Below are 19,606 nucleotides of genomic sequence, written 5' to 3' on the forward strand. Positions count from 1 at the left end.
TTTAATGTCAGTAATTTTGCCACAGCAAAGAAATGGTGATACACACACATTACAGCCTATATCGGTCAATTTGTTTTCATAACCTAATCCTACCTGTCATTCTAGCATTATCTTCTTTTAATCATAAGTCTATGCTGTGAACTGTTTATTGTCTACAGAACTGGTGTTGTTCCTTTCATTCTCCTTTTCCAATGTGAATTCAACAAATACTGGGTATTTATACCAGACACTGTTGTAGACCTTGGGACATGAAGATAGATAAAACTTATAGTCTAGATATCTCTGTACTTCCTCTCCCATCCCATCCCTCCCCCATCTCCACAATCCCATTCCCTCATGTTCTCATCCCCCATGCTCTCCCCTACTCCCAGTTTACCCAGGAGATATCCTCAATTTCCCCTTCCCAGGGGGATCCATGCATATTTCTCTTAGGGTTTTTCTTGTAACTAGCTTATCTGAAGCTGGGGATTGTGGTCTGGTTATCCTTTGCTTTACATCAGGTATCTACTTATGAGTGATTATAACATGTTTATCTTTCTGAGTCTGGCTTACCTCACTCAGGATGATTTTTTCTAGTTCTATCCAGTTGCCTGCAAATTTCAAAATTTCATGATGTTCTTTCTTTCGTCCTTCCTTCCTTCCTTCCTTTCTTTCTTTCTTTTTTCTTTTTTTTTACAGCTGAGAAATACTGCATTGTGAAAATGTACCATATTTTCTTTATCCATTCTTTGGTTGAAGAGCATCTAAGTTGTTTCCAGATTCTGGCTATTATGAATAATGTTGCTATAAACATAGTTGATCAAGTGTCCTTATGGTATGATTGCACATCCTTTGGGTAAATGCCTAAAAGTGGTAGTGCTGAGTCCTGAGGTAGATTGATTCCCAGTTTTCTGAGAAACCACCATACTGAATTCAGAAGTGGCTGTACAAGTTTGCACTCCCACCTGCAATGGAGGAGTGTTCCCTTTACTCTACATCCTCTCCAACATAGGCTGTCATTAGTGTTTATAGGGTTAGAGAAAAATCTGACGCTGGAAAATTTGCATCAGATTAGTTAGGATGACCCTAACTAAGACTCCAAGCATTAGTGGTGGAATTGTCTAAACTGGCCTTCCCCCATGATCAGATTGGTGACTACCCTAATTGTCATCATAGAACCTTCATCCAGTAACAGTTGGAAGCAGATGCAGAGACCCACAGCCAAGCATCAGGCTAAGCCATGGGAGTCCAGTCCAAGAGAGGGAGGAGGAAATACATGAGCAAGAAGGGTCACGATCATGATGGGGAAACCCACAGAAACAGTTGACCTGAACTTGCAGGAGCTCATGGACTCTGGGGATCCTGCATGGAACTGGACCAGGCCCTCTGCATGTAGGTGACAGTTTTGTAGGACCCCTGGCAGCGGGACCAGGATCTATCCCTAGTGCATAAGCTGACTTTTTAAAGGCCATTCTATATGGTGTGCTGCCTTGCTCAGCCTTGAGGCAGGAGTGGGAATGGGGGTTGTTCTTGCCTCGACTGAATGTGCCAGCCTTTGTTGACTCCAGGCTTTGTTGACTCTCCCTATCTGCAGAATCAATAAGAGTGGGTTGGGGGAGGTAAGAGGAGGGGAGGAGAGGAAGGAGGAAGAACTGTGGTTGGTATATAAAATGAATAAAAAATAAAATAGTAAAAATAATAAATAAAACTTAGTTTAAAGCAAATATTCATTTAGTTTACTTCATGTGGAAATCCCATGGTCTCCACTTGTTACGTTCTTATAAATTAAATCATTTTAAATTATAACTAAAAAGGTCCCGTCTCTACAAATAATTCTCATAGCCCCTTCCTTGGATGTAAATCATTTATCCATCCTCTTTAGTTCCTTTCTCTTTATAACTTCATTATAATGTCCAATATATTCCGGTTCCATGTCATAAGACTGAATTTCTCACCCCAAATAATAACTAAAAATTCATAGCTAATATGGATGGAGTGATTAACCATGTGACATGTGCCGAGTTAAGCACTTGAAAGGCCTCCTCTTGTTTGTTTTTCAGTCTTAGGGAGCAAGTTTATTCTGATTTACTATAAACAGAAAAACTCACGTTCAAGGAAATTAATATGGTCATGGTCTTTGGAGTTCAAAATTTCACCTTCTTTTCCATTAATTGCTCCAAAATTATCCTTATTCTATTGTTTTCAAAAGTTTTAAGACAATGTGTAAGTACTATATATAAGCTGTTATAGGTGCAATCTACAGGAGTCATAAGGAAGGAAGATAAAAAAGGCCAATGAGAACCTGGGCAGCTCAAGAGGGAGTCAAGGGGCGATGGTAGGATGAGTGTCTACACCAATACAGAGTAAATGCACATCAATGGGGGTGGATCTGCCCCGCTTTCCCCTTTCTCCTCCCTTTTTAAAAATCTACTGTGAACGGAGCCTAGATTCCATACTTGATAAGTAGGTGCCATTGCAGACATTAGCTTATTTCTTAATACAATAATGCACTTCTTTTTGCTGGACATTCATGGAATTGATTAATATAAAGGTCATGGTGTCCTCCCTAAACCTGGTTCTTTATATGGGGAGTGGGGTTGAGAAAAAGTCTCTGTATGTAGTCCTGGCAGTCCTAGAGCTCACTATGTAAACCAGGCTGTCCTCAAACTCAGAGATCTCCCTGCCTCCACATTCTGACTTCTGGGATTAGAAGTGTCTGGTACCATACTCATCCCACAATCTGGTTCTTAATTATAGTTCTACATTAAACATAGTCAGTGCTCAACCATAGTTCACTAAATTTAAAAATTTGCTATACTGGATCTCCACCAGTTTAGACCTGTGATGTTTCTTTACAAAAAATTACAACGTACTAATATTAAGAAATGACACTATGAGTTGGAAAGAAAAGGTGATCAGTTTTTCAGTGCATTCTCATTGATGAATTTAAACATATCAGTGAGACATGAGTGAGGCCCTGCCAGCGTTAGTAAGTCCCAGCCTTTGTCATACTGCTACGCTTATTTGCGACGTGGACAGACATCCAGCAAAGGCGACTGACAGAAGAGAAATACATGATTCCTTTATCTTATTGGACTCCATTTACCATCTATTCTCTTTTCTGTAACTATCATAGCGAGAAAATGCCTTAACACTGTCCTGAAGTTAATGACAATTCCAGGACTATCTGGCTCCCTCTCTTTCTCCTTCCTTCCCTTCTATCCTTCTATTTTCCTCTCTCTTTCTCTACACATCATATCAAAAGGTGCAGATTCGGTGGCCAATCATAGAGCACTTTTCATAGGAAACAGTAAAATTCTGTCATTTGTAAAGCTTAGGCCCACAGTTATGGCTCCAATGATTAGACATGAAGTTCTGAGTTTGATTTATGGTCGATGGAACTTAATTCTATGGCCCTAGGCCTGAATGTTGGGATGGCAGAATCCCATACTGGAAAAAATGTAGTTTTCCAAGCCAATGAGGGTGATTAATGAAGAGGTTTTTCTCAAATTCAGCTCTGAAGCGTAAGTTCATGTGCTCTCTGAAGCTGGAAATGGAATATAGGGGTTGACTGTTCCTAGCACTAAGTGATTAGTGGCAGGATTTTGAAAGTCACCATAACAATAGGTAAAGCAAAACAATAAAAACCAAGCTTTAATGAAAAGAGAAGAAAACCACTGTGTCTTGGAAGTAGAGACTTGATTGCTTAGCGTAGGGCAGTAAATTATGGAAAAATCAGTTGTGAGCCATTAAAGTAAAAACAAAGTTAATATAAGTGGGTTTTTATCTAGAGAAAATATTTTCTTCATTCACCCATAACCTTAACAGTGGGCAATAGCCCTTTAAAAAGCAAAAGAATGATTAAATTAAAATAAATATAATAAAATAAATTATAAAATCCCAATAAATAAACTTAAGCCCTTACATTATACCCTAAAAGCTATTCTGAAAGTATGCTTTGATTTTAATTGGTAAAACCTTGGTTTTTCTATTATGATTATTTGTGTTTTGTGTGTGTGTGTGTGTGTGTGTGTGTGTGTGTGTGTGTGTATGTGAAAATTGTCAGTGAAAGGTGAAACCAACATGCATGAAAAAGATAGATGTGCAACACACACCAGTGGAGCAGCAGTGCAATGTGACTGGGGAAGAACAAGTCATTATGAAAGAAAAGGAGATGAAGATGCATTGAGAAAATGAGTGATAAAAAACCAAAAAGGCAGAAAAGACATGGATAGAAAGGAGAGCTAGCTGGACAAAGACTTTCATTCGTTCAACAATTTTTTTTATTTTTTTTTATTTTTTTATTTTTTTACTGATGCCAAATGAGTCCCAGAGAGATGGGACCTACAGCAGGCAATCTTGGGCCTTGTTATTCCTAACTGCACACAAAATTTGAGGACCCACTAAATACAATGTACGTGCCAGCATGCCATGCTTAGCAGTGTGCTGGACACTGAAGGAGACAAAAGAAGAAAGACAATAGACGTCCTGATCTCTATGAACTTATTATGACTGAACTCTCAGCTGGTTTCATCATTTTTAAAAATCATGCACTCTCTGGGAATTTAAAACAGATGTTTCTGCTGGAGTAAGTAGGTCTTACACAGTTTATTTAAAATTGTGCATGAATTTTTGGTTTTCTTTTCATCCTCCTCTTCTTCATCTTTTTCTTTTCCCGGGCTAGTGTCAAGCTTTCTATGTAGCTGAGGATGATTTTGAAGACCTAATCCTCTTGCCCTCATCTTCTGAGTGCCAAAATTAGCAATGTACCAACAATTTTGGACTTTCCCCCTTTAATTTTAAAGTATAAATATTTTATAAAGGTATTTATATACAACTTTCATTTTACCTTTAGAAGTTCAGGTAAGATTAGCACTCACAAAAGGAAATATCTTTGGTGAGTGCTATTAATCTGACTCCATTATCTAGGATATTTGAAAAACATTTCTTAAGCACTTCTGTTTGTTTTGTTTCTGCTTGTTTCAGTTTTTTAGATTTAATGATATTTCCATTTAATTGTATCTTAGTGGGAACAAATAATCAAAATAAAACTGTATTTTCCATTCTTATTTCTCAGAAAACAGTAATGTAACAATGTGCTTTATTGAAAATATAATGTAAAATGTGTTTTCCATTAGAAATACACTGATTTGTTAACAAAATCAAAACTGGAAAAAATTAGAATCCATAAACCTAAAAGCTTCTATACTACAGGACTCAATCGAATGAAGTGAGAACTTGAAGAATACACAGAATGTGAGAAAATGCATGTGATAAATCCATCTGAGAAGAATCTAGAATATGTAAGGAACTATAGAATCTCAATAGCTAAAAAAAAAAGGAAGGAAGGGAGGGAGGGAGGGAGGGAGGGAGGGAGGGAGAGAGGAGGAAAGATAGAAGGAAGGAAGGAAGTCCCAAATTCCACACAAATAGTAAATATATCTAAATAGAAAATTTTCAAAAGCTGACAACATGGCCAATGGAGACATGAAAAATTGATAACATCATAAATCATCATGGAAATTCAAATCAAAGCTGTAATGATATATCATTTTGCCAAAAGAAGAATGACTAGAACCAAAAAGATAAAAAGTAAGAAATGCTGGTGACAATGTGGAGAAAGGGTAATTCTTGTACACTGTTAGTGAAAATTCAAACTAATATACACATTGTACCTTATAATCCTGGAATCTCTCTGCTGGGTATATATTCCTAGGAAATTAAATCAGAATATCTAAAAGACATGATTACTCCAGTACAGTCTGCAATAGCCAAGAAGTAGAATCAAATGAGGTCTATCAGCTGACGAATTGCTAGAGAGACAACGGTACACACACTCTGTTGATTTATGTTTATGTCATGTTGACACAGGCTAGAGACATTTGGGAATACAGAACCTCAATTGAGAAAATGCACACCGCCTTTAGGCAAACCTGTGGACATTTTCTTCATTAGTGATTGATGTAGGAGGGCCCAGTCCATTGTGGGTGGAGCCATCCCTGGAATGGTAGTCCTGGGGTGTATAAGAAAACAGGCTGAGTAAAGCAGTTAAACAGACCAGTAAGCAACACCCCTCCATGGCTTCTGCCACAGTTCCTGCCTCCAAGTTCTTTCCCTGGGTTTCTACCCTAACTTCCTTCAGTGATGAACTGTTACCTGGAAGTGTTAAGATAAATACTTTTTTTTCCTTTTCATTGCTTTTGGTCATGGTGTGTAATCACAGAAATATAAGCCCAAGACATACATAATGAAATACTCAAGGAACACAAAAGATGACATACTGTCATTTGGGACAATGTGGATACAACTGGAGTTCATTATGTTAAGCGAAATACGCCAAGAACAAAAAAACAAGCGCCATATAATTGCATCCATATGTGAAAGATAAAAAATAAAACTGATCTGATAGAAGTTGAGAGCCAAATGGTGGATACTCAAGGCTGGGTACGGTAGAGGAGAAGGAAGAATGAAGGAAGGCAGGTAGATAGCAGCGAGAAGTGTCTTTGCATTACTACAAAGTAGAATAGCCACAATGATAATGCAGTGTCCATTTTCTTAACGCTAAAAGGAAGTTTTTATGAATGTTTTCACCATAAAGACAGATACATGAGGAGAGCATTGTAATTTACTCTGATTTGAACATTGTGCAACACATTTTTAATTTCTATCTTGTTACAATGCATGCACAATATGTATGTGTACACATGCGTGCCTGTACATGCGATGGTGCGTGTGTGGAGATCCAAGGACAACTTTTTGTAGTCAATTCTCTCCTTCCACTGTGGATTCTGGCAATCAGCCTCAGGTGGCCAGGATTTCATGGCAGGTTTTTACCTGCTGAGCTAGCTGGCCCACCACACCATACAGGTGTAATATAAATACATGAATGAAAGCAGCAGATCACTGCCCATATGCACAATTATTGTGTATCAATTAAAAATTAATGTTTAAAAACATAAAAATATAATGTGAACTATACTTTAAGTATAGACCTACATTAAAAGTTCCACAAAACAGAAATCTGTTGAATAATATATTTCGTTTAGAGCAGTGGTTCTCAACCTTCCTAATGCTGTGGCCCTTTAATACAGTTATGCATATTGTGGTGATGCCAACCTGTTGTAAATGTAGCTACCATGAGGAACAATGAGGATCTGTGGTGCTCTTCCCCCAAACAGTGCACATCCATCCATTCAAAAGATTTTCATTACGGTGAGTTTGTGTGTTCGTGTACATGACTGCAGCTACCCATGAAGGTCAGGAAAGGCATTGGATCCCTTTAAGCTGCAACCACTAGTGAATGTGAGACACCTTCCATGGATGCCATTCTCTGTGTACCCACTCTACCACAGAATCATCTCTGCAGAGTTTACCCTCCCTTGTTTTTAACCAAATACATAAGAATAGAAACAAAAGTCAACTTTTCTGTGTTCCCACAGAAAAATCGTTTTGAAACTTGTCTTGTGCTTTTTCTTCTTGGACAGGAAGAAAATTAGTTGAAATTTACATAGGGACTTGATAAGGTACATCTCCCATTAAACATTATTATATTCCCCAGGGCCTCATATTTAGTTGAACACTAAGGCACAATGTAATATATATATCTCCATTTGAGTTGCAGAATAGATGACCCCTACCTCAATCCCTAGTGAATGATTATGATTAAAAATTGGTTCACATTTCTAGTTGATGTTAGGATCATCTAGGAAATTTTTGTAAGATTATTATTCCTGGAGTGTAATTCAAACATCTGGCGAGGTGGACCTGAAAATCTGTCTTTAACAAATACAGTAGGCAAAATGGCAAACCTGGTCTCATTTCAGGCCTGTTGATTTCTTTTGTCAGTACTCAGACAGTCAACCCTGCCCAACCTGGACTTTCTCATACTCATTCTGCCCATGCTCAGTTTGATTAAGAAGCGGGATTCAATCCACATATGCATTTGGATGAAAAGGGACAAAATACCAAGAACTTTCATATAAGCTAGATCTTCTTCTGACTCTAGATAAAGCATGTGACTGTGCAATTAAAATATCCCTGCAAAGTTCATTGACAGCGAAAGTTTAATGATAATGATGTGTTCAGTCACCAAGCAACCTACCAGCAGGAAAGGTTCCTATTGAGAATACAAAACACAAGTGCAACACAGAAAACAGGAGACATGAATTGGTGGAATCATCGAGATGTTAGTGAATTTTAATGTACATTGTTGGATTTCTTCTTGGTATTTCAAATAAGAATCACTTACCCTTGACCAATTTTTTCAAATCTTGTATATTTTTTCTTTGGGTCCCCAACACTGACAATGCTTCCTGAGGGGGGTGGGGAGGGAGAGAGAAAGATTGAAACTGATTGATCTGCTTTTAATCGTAAAATTGGAGGCATCAAAGTCAATAACTCTCACAATTCATATGAAAAATGTATTTGATTTGTTTAAAATACACTGAAATATATTAGTTAAAGTGGTGATAATAATCCATACTGCTTATACTAAAAACTGTTCATATCTGGGAAACAAAAAATGAACTGAACACAACTCAGCATTTATAAATTTTTCTCATAAAATGAATATTATAGATTAGGAGATTTAAATATCTAAAAATCATACCCATTATTTATTCAAACAGTTTTTCTGAATTAGAATAAAGACAATAATTCCACTATATTCAGTTCTGTAAGATGAATACCTATATTGAATATTTACTGTTCCCTAGTTCCATGCTAAGGGGATGATATATAGGGGTGGGTCTAATAAGTGTATATATAGTAGGATTCTACTAATGCTCCAAACATTTCACCAGAATTACTGGCATATGATTTAAACACCATAAAGTATACAGTTCATTGTTTTTTGTGTAGCTCATACATATGTCTGTACTTCTGCATGTGTGTTCTTGGATATGTATGTGCATGAATGGAGCCTACAGATTCACATTAGGTGCCTTCCTGTATGACCTTCCACTTAATTTCTGACATATGGTTTCTTTATGAACTTGGAGCACACTGATTTGGCAAGACTGGCAGGCAACCTCTCCATTTCTGCCTCCCTCTTGCTAGGGTAACATGTGTGACCACACCCATATTTTTAGGTGTGTGCTGGAGATCTGAACTCAGGTGTGACAATCACTTCAGGAAGAGAGTCATCACTTTCACCACTCAATGGTATCCAGAAATGTATTTCAGATTTGTGTGACTCTCAGTATAATGGAATTTTTTTTAAATTAAGCATTTTGGGGGCTAGGGAGACGGCTCAGTATTTATAGCACATGCAAGCGTAAGGATCAGAGTCATAGCCCCAATAACACACAGAAAATGTCAATTGGGTATCAGGGTCCAACTGTAATCCCGGTGCTTGGAAGACAGACATAGGATCCTGAAGAAAGGGGCTAGCAAGAATACCTGGTTCAAAGAATGTGGGCTTAATTGACTTAATCAAGAGATCATGCCTTGGTGACGAAGGTGAAGAGTGACCAAGTAAAACTCCCAATGTCAACCTAGAGCCTCCATATGCACCTGCACGCATGTGCACCTGCACAGACATGTGGTCATACTTGTGTGAGCCCACATACGCAGGCACAACACATAAACATGCAAAAAATAGCAACAATTAAGCATTTCACAAAGAAACACTGAGCATATTACCAGCTACTTTTTTGCTGTTTGAAAGCAGAGTTGGGGTGTAATGTGGCTATTTTAAAACAGGCTAACACATGGTGGTTCATAACAAAAGAGGGGTGCTTCTCGGAAACAAATGTTGGCTTCTCTAAGAGAGGCATGGCATACTTCATTGTCTTTATGATGGTGGTGCGTGAGATTTCAATGGGATTTTGAAGCTACTGTCTTCCATGGCTTCCTACGAAAGCTGTACCCGACAGGAGAGCAGTTGAGAAGATGAAACTCTAAATGGCAGAGTCGCAGGAAGGTATGAGCAGTCACTCTTATCTATCCCTAGCTAAGCTTGCAGAAGTTTCTCCTCACTGCACGACCAAGTCCAGATTCCTTAGTTGAATACAGTAGGCCATTCATCATCCAGCCCCATCTGGTTTTTAACCTAACCAAGCTAAGTAGCAATTATTCTTCTGCTGTCTTTTCCCTTCCTGCTTTAGATCTTAGGAGAAGTCTCACCATCCTGGAAATTCACTCCTTGCATATGCCTCTCTAGTCTCCTTCCTACCTAAGTTATGATGTGCCAATTCTCACTTAAATGCAACCTCACAGCAGCATCTATGAATACTGTAATGAAACTGACAGACTTTTGTTTTTCCAGACAGAGTTTCTCTGTGTAGCCTTGGCTGTTCTGGAACTTGCTTTGTACACCAGGCTGGCCTCGAACTTAGAAAGATCTACCTACCTCTGCCTCCTGAGTGCTGAGATTCAAATCCTGTGCCACCACTGCCTGGAGAAACTGCCAGTATGGTGTTGGGGCTAGAACCCCAGCTTCAGGTAATGACAGGTAATCACTATACCATGAGACATACTCCTGACTGCTGGGTTTTGGTCTTCAGTTTTTGTCTTTATTTTTTGACAGTTTCATGCTGGTTTTGTTTTATCCTTCCCCCCTTTCTCTCTTCTTTTGCTTTGTATTGGTAATGGATGCTCCTGTTTCGGCTGGGTTTAGTAAGACAGGCATTGTGAGAGTGTTACAATCCATTTGCTCAGCCAGTGGTGCGGTCAGTATGTTCTCTTTGTCGTCTGGTGAGATGTCTAAGTCATTTCTTGCATTCACTACTTATACATGGTGCTTACTTAGTTCTAGGTCTGCATCTGTTTTCTTCCTTGACTCCACTTTCAATTTGATCCTTCCTTAATTCTGCTGCTACTGTTGGACTCTCCTCATCTCCTGATCCAGCAGTCTCCTAACTGAACTTCCTTTTGCCAGCCTCTATCATGCCCATCCAGGCTCTGCACCTCTCTTGGGATACAATAGGTACATACCTGGTGGTCAGATGAGTCTCTGGTTTTGATATCAGAGACACTTGATACCTATAGTGTTGGCCCAATGCCCTTGTCATGGAATGCAATGATCATCACGATCTGTTCTTTGCATCCTTTACAACCAGAACCTTATGCTCCAACAATAAAAAGTAAAGCATAATTCCTCAACAGCTCCTGCTTGGCCATAACACTTAAGTGACCTCTTTTACACATCCAATAAAAACTTTTAGGAGTAACTCTTTTAAAAAGATATTTTGCCGGGCAGTGGCAAAACTTTTATTTAACACCAGCACTCAGGAAGAGGTAGGTGGAGCTCTCTAAGTTTGAGGCCAGCCTGGTCTACAGAACAAGTTCCAGAACAGCAGGGCTGCAAAGAGAAATCATCTCAAATATATATAGTCTTATTTTCACTTTTTAGGTGTGTGTGTGTGTGTGTGTGTGTGTGTGTGTGTGTGTGTGTGAAAGAGAAAGAGAGAGAGAGAGAGAGAGAGAGAGAGAGAGAGAATGATGCCACATATGCAAGCAAGGTACTCCAGGAAGCTGGAGGAGGGCACTGGATCTCCATACTTTAAAAGTTATCATGGATGTCACTTTTTCTAGGAAGCCTCCATGATTGCTTTGAATAAAGTTAATAGCTTCCTTTTTCTCTCTCTAGCACGCTCTGTCACTGTCCTCTATGTGTCATCTGCCACTGTGGTATCACATTTTAGGCTGTTCTAATGAAGGAAGCCTATTCTGATTCAATTGTATATCCCACATGTCTCCTTATACAACATAAGCAGTGAATGTTTGTGGAATTAAAAACAAGTGAAATTAGGCATTTCTTCTTGAAAAAAGAAGAGTCCATGGTTCAAGAAATGTTGAAGAATATATTTTATTTTATTCGAGTTATGTCTCTAAAATGCCACCAACTTAGTGATATGCGAGTTGCTATTTTATTTTTCAAATTGTCTAATGAATTTCCACATCACTGAATCCATCTTTTTCCAATCAGTTTTAATGGCTGAGTGCCTGGATCTGTTTTCTTCTTTTGATGAAATTATGATTTTAAAGTCACTTGAAACCAGAGTCTTATGAAATGGTTTATACTTTTCTAAGGAAGTTTTGCTATGAAGTTGCTGAGCAAACTCTTTTCCATAGGCTGATCAAAAAGCAAATAAGCTTTAGCTCAAACCGCTTTCTGAATTGCAACCAATTCCAATTGGCAGGGTTCATTTAATGAGGCTTTATGGTAGTAAATTATTCAACCATTATTTCCACGGTATGTGGTGTTAAAAAAAACCTGGAAATGAATCTTTTCTTAAGGATTACTAGGAGACAACCATTTTGATGAAACTGCTTCAGAATTTAACTGCTGTCCAATTAAAATGGCGTCCCCAGACCCGTCTACTCTTCACTAGGGAGTGTGTGCTGCCATCTACTGGTAGGCAAGCATACATGCAGGAAGCTTTTCTTTACAATTCTAGTCAAGAAACAAGCTTTGCAAGTGATTGCTCTCCTTAGGTCCTTTACAACAAGGAAATTTGATAAATTAAAACAAAGAAAAGGAAACTACGGGGTTACAATTGAGCAAAGAATAGATCAATAAATAAAATCAAGTGGAGAAAAACGTGATAGAAATATCAGAGCAATTCCCTACGAATTAAGAAACAAACCACTCATCTGTGGTTGGTATGTAAAGTAAATTTAAATAGATAAATAAAAATGATAAAAAATCACTAAATTCTAGCATTTGAAGATGGGATTCATTTTGCAGTTTCAAAAGAAAAAATAAAAGCGCATCAATTTATTTTCTGTCACATTACACTAAGCTGGATTTCTCTCAGTAAGAGGTTATCCCTTGAGCATGAAGGAGGGTTTTGTTTGTTTGTTTTGTGTTTTTTGTTCTTGAGAAAGAGTTTAATAATCCTCTAAATTAATTATGATTGTCTCTGATGGTGACTTGGGAAAAAGAATTTGGAACACAGAATGCTCAGGAAGGGAGGGAAGTGGTTGTGGGACTTGGGGTGGGGAGGTTAAAGAGAAATGTCCTGTACTGTACAATTGTGTTGGCTGTCGGTGCCTTCTGAAAATGTTCACTAGCATGCAAGGGTTTCTTTATTTTCCAGCAGACCCAGACAGACCACAGTGAGCAAGCCAGACCTAAGCTATCTGTCTGTGTAAAACTGAAAGATGATCTGTCCATTTTAGCTATTAATGACTCCTTGGTCTGGCCTCTACCATCAGTATCTGAATGGAAGATGAATTGCCTGGTAGCTCTGTGGTTTGGCTTGCACAGTTCCGCGCAATCACATTCTTGAGGTTGAAGATGAGGATGATTAAGTAGAAGCTGTCATTTCTTTCTCGTTCTTGAAAGGTTCACTCTGGAGTAGGTGGCAGGTCATGCCTCTACTTCTCTGCCTCTTTTTCCCTTTCTTTTGTCTCCTAGCACTCTCCTCTATTCCTTCCTGGAGATTCATTTGCACCTCTGATTCCAAAAACCCCAATGACTTCTGTACTGGTATCACACTTATGAGATTGTACAAACATCTTAGTGGAAGGCCATTCCCACTCTCTAAAGATTGCACAGTAGTAATAAAACAATAATTTAAAACTAATTATCATGCTGGATATCTTACATAAATGAATGTATTTCTTTGGTCTTGAAAAAATTTCTTTCATTCTATTGGGACTATTTCTATTACTAGAAGTTCAAAGGAACTGCAGACTTCCCAAGGGATAGAGGATTGTACATGTGACTCTGACTTCATTATGATCATGTCAAAGCTTGTCCTGTTGTACACTTAATAAAAGAGTGAGCATTTGTTGATGCCCCTACTATGAGACAAGATACATTTGCTGAGGTTTTCATTGGCACAATGCTATGAAGCTGGTATTATTATTATGATGCCAACTTTTTAGTTGAAAAAATAGAGGACCAGCAAAATTAAATAACTGACTGAAATAAAAATAGCTAGCATCAGTTGGTCTGTGATTTGAATGAAGGCCTTTCTGACTCAACACCTGTCCTCTTATAATACATGCTACAGAGAAACTTTAAAAATGCACCTATGATTCTTATGCCCATTTCATAGGTAATAAACTGAGACCAGGCAGGATTAAATGATTTGTTTCTGGTTGCCAGTGTGCAAACGCACTATGGGGTTACAGAGAGGGTCATATAGAAGCTAGAGGGTCTCAATTTGAGATATCTACTTCCTAAGAAGGTCCTTTCCATTTCTCTGTAGATTTTCCTTGGCAAGAGGAAAGCTGGCAGACATGGGTAGCCTGCTGACTTGGAGAAAAACGATTGTCTCTAGGCTCCCGTAAAGAAGGATAAAGTCCAACAGAGAGAAGCACTCACTTAATTCTTTTTTTTAACAGTTTTTCTTATTAAAACTTAATTTTCATTAAAGGGTTCAAGCATCTCTTTCCCTTGTTTGTCCTATTGCTCCTCAATGCGGAACAAAGTAAACAAGATAGAAATGTCCCAGCCCTAGAACTATTACATTCTGTAAGCAAAACTGCAGCTCAGAACGGTAGTGCCCATTTCTCAGCTGACTTATGAAATGTTTAAGTCCATGGTCATGACAACGAATGTACTGAGGCTCTAAAAAGACGCTAGAAAACAGACATTTTTACTAATGCATGATGCCATATATTTAAAGTCTAATATAATCATGGCACATGTACAAAACAAAGGAAGACACTGTAGTGAGTATCTGAATCTCTGAAGTTCATTTTCCTGGTGGTTCTTTTATCTCTCCCTTCTATTTTATACAAGAGTAGTTTGGTTATGCAAAACCAAAGTGGTTAATGGCAAAAGTGCAAATTTTAAAGGCATACAGATGTGAGGTCAGACTCAGGCTCTACCACTCATTATTCTGGTGACTTGGTCACTTAAGCTTTTTAAAGCTTTCATTCAGTATTCTGTAAAATGAAGACATTAAAATCCACCGTAAATGACTGTAGAGAAAATGACCCTCAATAATGTATGGAAAGTGGTCACTCACAAAGTGCTCCTTATGTAAAAATTGTTATAGGAAATAGTGGGCACTGGCATTAGAAGTATATTTAATCAAGTATAGCAAATCAGTTTGCTAAATTGTAGCAATTCCAGTTCTGAGTGCTTACTGATAGCTGTAGCTTTAACCTTGGTCTTGCAAAATATCTCTACTTTAAATGACAATACTGCTGCATATAAAATATTTTGAATTCAATAGACACAAAGTAATTATTCCATCCACATGACAACTTGGCTGTGAAGGGGATGGGAGGGGGTTTGTGGACATCATATAATCCCTGAATGCATTCCTAGCCTCTACCATCTAGATGACAGCATTGTCTGATGCTTTGATAGTGACTGACTTAAATTGGGAAACTAAAAACTATCTTCAAAGATCTCCAACAAAATGTGGCAAAATGACCCTATGGCCACATCTACAGTGCCTCCCTGTAGCCAAGAAATGAATTTTTTCTCTTTGCTCTATCAGCTGTAAAAGTGTGAAAAGTGATATCCCCTTTATTCTTGTTGCATCATGCTACCAAGTCTTATACAAAGAAAAAAATGAATACGACACTAGTAAGAGTCAAACTTGGAGCAATGATTACTAATATCTAGTCATTCTTGTATGCATTTAATAAATACGGTCCGTAGAACCTTGACACTTTTCAGGGGAGAACTTATTTCATAACCTTGAGTCTTGAGTGTTTTGTCAAACTGGGACACTAAGTGTGTGAGCAAAAGAATGTGTGCACTAAGGACACCTTGGAAGTGACGGCCACCATTGGCTGGTCCCTCCTTCCTCCCCACAGATAAGGGAATGCTACTTTAACTGCAAGTTTTCACGAATATTTTTGAACTTTGAAGGGTTTTGTGTGTATGTGTGTGTGTGTGTGTGTGTGTGTGTGTGTGTGTGTCCCTCAGATATGGTCTTTCTTGTATGGTCCTAAAATATTTTAATCAGAGTACCTTAATTTCTTATTGGAAATGCAATCTTAAAACTTACTAGCTTAATATATTTTGTTAAGTTTATATCTTTATTGAACATTTTATATGAAAATGCTTAGTTTCTCTCCGATTAGGAGAACAGGGGAAAGACTAACCTGATGGACATGCACAGTAAGTTCCAAACATTTTATTTTATGACTTAAGGGACCCTAGAGTCTGGCAAGCAGATTCAGATATCTGAAGGATCAATTCTCCTTCTACTCACTGAATAAGAAGTATTTTCCTAAGGAAAGATACTCACTTAGCTTCTCTAGGATCTCCTCGTCTGTCATCTTCGATTTTTTCCTTTGCCGATCTGTATTCCTGTACAAAGTACTGGAATTGGCATTCTCAGCAGAAGGCGGGGTGACTTCTTTATTTTGTGCTGCTGGTAAAGCAACAGACTCAACCACAGAACGAGTATAGATCTGAAAGACAAACGCACCCACCCCCAATTCACAATTAATACAATAGTTAAGGAAAAGTGTAATAGGAAGAAAGCACTGTCCCCTCACTGGTGTTAAGAATATCAAGGAGTGTCACATGCTCTAAAAAGCTCCAACATCCCTATCCATGACCTTGCTGCCCTTCCCGTAGTAATTCTTCCTATCTGGTTCATACGAATTTCTTTCCTTAATTCCACCTCTGTCATTTTATAAGTTTGTAGTTATGTGGCTTTTTGATTAGCCAATCATTGAATGTGATAGATAATCTTGTACCTTCAAATTGTTACCTACCTCGAACTGGGTTCATTTAGTGTTGCTTTTGGATTGTGCAATATACACATATAAAACAACAATAATTATAGAAGAAAAAGGCTATGAATTTGAGAGGTGGAGAATTCATGGGAGGAGTTGGAGGTGCAAGAGGGCAGCATAGAAATAACAGAAATAAAGTACTTATATATGAAACTCTAGAAAAACAACAAAAATTTTAGTTTAAAATAGGCTGATGTTAAAAATGATTTATTTTTTATTTTTAATTTACGTGTATATATGTATGTACATGTGTTTATGTGTCTGTCATGTGTGTTCAGGTTCTTTTGGGGCCAAAAGTGTGTGAAGGATCCCCTAGAGCAATATTCTAAAAATTACAATGAAAATGAAATCTTCATGTGTTTGTATTATGTGTGTATGTTTGCATGTGCTTGTGCACACACGCACACAGGCATGCATGCATTTGTATAGCACTCGCATGTAAATGCCAGTTGGTGTCATTCAATTGCTTTCTGCCTGATTTCCGGAAAAAAGGGTCTCACTAAACCTGAAGGTGGCTAGACTGGCTTTCAAGCAAGTCCCAGGGATCCTCTCATCTCTGCCTCTCCAGCATTGGAATTTTAAGCACACAGTGCTGGGACTGAAGGACGGAACTCATGTCCTCCAGCTTGTGTAACAAGCAGTTTACCAACGCAGACATCTTCCCAAGCACAAAATGGCATCTTGTTTTAATTCTTTGTTTTCTTTTGAACCAGAATCTTACTATGTAGCACAGGCTGGTCTGGAATTTTCGATCCTATCCTCTCAGTCTCTTAAATAGTGGGATGATAATTATGTGCAACACAACCTGGTCCAAAAGGCATCATTTGAGTCATTGAAAAACAGTCACTGATGTTTTCTCTTGCTTCAGCAGGACTTTTACTAGCAATGCGGAGTATATAAATGTGTAGTTCTATTTAAACTGCATAAACATATACTTTAGGTTTGGGAGGTAGATCAAATAGTCACATGCTCTGTTCATTTTGTAACCTGATAGGTTTATTTATTTATCTGCATGTTCAAAACCTCCTTCAAAAATCATTACATGTATTTGTTGTCCGTGGTACTGTTACATAAGGGAATTTCCAGCATATATCTTTTGATACTCCCACATCTACCCTTCCTTTTTGCAATTATCCCCTCCCTCCCATTATTCCAATTTGTTCCCCTAGATCAGTGGTTCATCAGTCCTTCATGCTGTGATGATCTCTAACCATGAAATTATTTTCATTGTTACTTCATATCTGTAATTTTGCTACTGTTAGGAAAATATCTAATATGCAGGATATCTGATATGTGGCCCTCCACATAGGGGTCCCAACCCACTGGTTGAGGATCAACCACTGCCTTAGATAGTTTCACTTTTCCTTTCAGGACATACTATGTATGTGTGTGTGTCTATGATTTTATGAATCTATATAAAATCAGAATACCATAATAAATGAGAGAAAACATACCATATTTTCTCTGACTTACTGATTTTGTATGCTCTGGTCTTGGTGCAATGACAGGCGGGGGTTCATTGTCATCTTCTTCCTCTTCCTCTTCTTCATCCTCTTCTTCAGACACAGGGGGAGCCAAAGGAGGCTCAGAAGCTGTTTTTGTATTCTTAGAATGGGAAAAGGTCAAAGACAAGGAATTAATTGTTCATTGTTTTTGTTTAGAAACATGAAAACAGGTGAAATACTTAAATGTGTAGAGTTAGGATGGAACTATAGCTTTCACAGGTGAGCACAATGATCTACCATTTAGTTCAATAGACAATTAAGTCTATAGTATTCTTTTCATTTTCCATCGAGCTCAAAAATAGCAAAAAATTCACTTAATATTTTAAAGCTTACTGTTCTTAAAATCAATGACTACATTCAAAATCAAATGAATTTGACATTAATACTTTGGATATCTACTGAGCAGATTAAAAATTTCTTGAATGATAGTTCGTCATGTTTTAAAAGGCTGCTTTCCCCAAACATCCTAACCATGACCATTAGGATCGACATAATTCTGGTAATACTAAGAGCAAAGAAACCAAGAGATGCTTCTTCCTTTCGAGCCTCCTATAAAGCATCGCTCTGTAATAGACACTAACATTCAGGGAGCACACACACATATCAATAATTGCTCAATATTAAGCAAAAAACAAGATACTGGTGATTTGCAATGATGTACAAAATATGGCAATAAGAACTAATAACTTCAATCACCACATCACCTAAAGTCCCATTTGATCATTCATTTTAACGCTGTGGGAAAATGGTTGCAAACTTGAACTTTGAAAGAATTAAGGTCATAGTTCTCAAAGTGTAGTTAGTAGTATTTCAGCAACAGCAGCAGCATCCAGGGGTTTGCTAAAAATGCAAATTCTCAGAAAATTTCACCGAAGTCTATCAATCAGACACTTGGGCACTTGGAAATATGTATTATAACAAGACTTATAGGTAATCCTGACGCAGGCTCACATAAACTATGGTGTAGGTTTGGTATATTACAGATGTCAGACACATTGATACTGAATACAAAAAAAACATAGATAGCTAGTTTGAATTAAAATGTGTTATAATAGTATAGTACATTCCAGATTCAAAATGAAAACTGTAAATTATTTTACTAATGTATTAATTATTTTACATTGATGTGTTAAATGACAGAATTTTAAGTTTTGTGTATGCTGTAAAATGTAAGGGCATACACACGAGTGTGCATGCCTCTGTGTGTGTGTGTGTGTGTGTGAGAGAGAGAGAGAGAGAGAGAGAGAGAGAGAGAGAGAGAGAGAGAGAGAGAGAGTTTAGGTCAGAGGTCCAAGTTACGGGTCTTCTATCTCTCTGTTGTGCAACCATTTCCTTAGAGATAAGCCTTTATCTTGGCAAGTTTTGATAAGACACGGGATTTTCTGCTGGGAGGCAAAATGTTCCTCCCGACTGGAAAACTCCTTAAGCTCAAGAAGTAAACAAAGGTTTCAGGAAATTCC

General features: G+C 37.9%; 1 protein-coding gene across 11 annotated transcripts in view; it reads right to left on the reverse strand.

Moving 5' to 3' along the window:
* The window catches only part of Pak3 (p21 (RAC1) activated kinase 3), a 256,618-nt gene that overhangs the window by 36,449 nt on the left and 200,563 nt on the right, over window positions 1-19,606 (reverse strand). For all 11 annotated transcript variants that reach the window (XM_087903190.1, XM_087903187.1, XM_087903189.1 and 8 more), the window contains 3 exons: window positions 18,115-18,246; window positions 16,146-16,311; window positions 8,228-8,291 (listed from right to left, as the gene is read on the reverse strand). In XM_087903190.1, coding sequence (XP_087759316.1) covers window positions 8,228-8,291; window positions 16,146-16,311; window positions 18,115-18,246 — 362 coding nt within the window. The remainder of the gene's footprint in view (window positions 1-8,227; window positions 8,292-16,145; window positions 16,312-18,114; window positions 18,247-19,606) is intronic.

This window comes from Myodes glareolus, chromosome X (genome assembly GCF_982192425.1).
Source record: "Myodes glareolus chromosome X, mMyoGla1.1, whole genome shotgun sequence".
NCBI classification, from domain to species: domain Eukaryota; kingdom Metazoa; phylum Chordata; class Mammalia; order Rodentia; family Cricetidae; genus Myodes; species Myodes glareolus.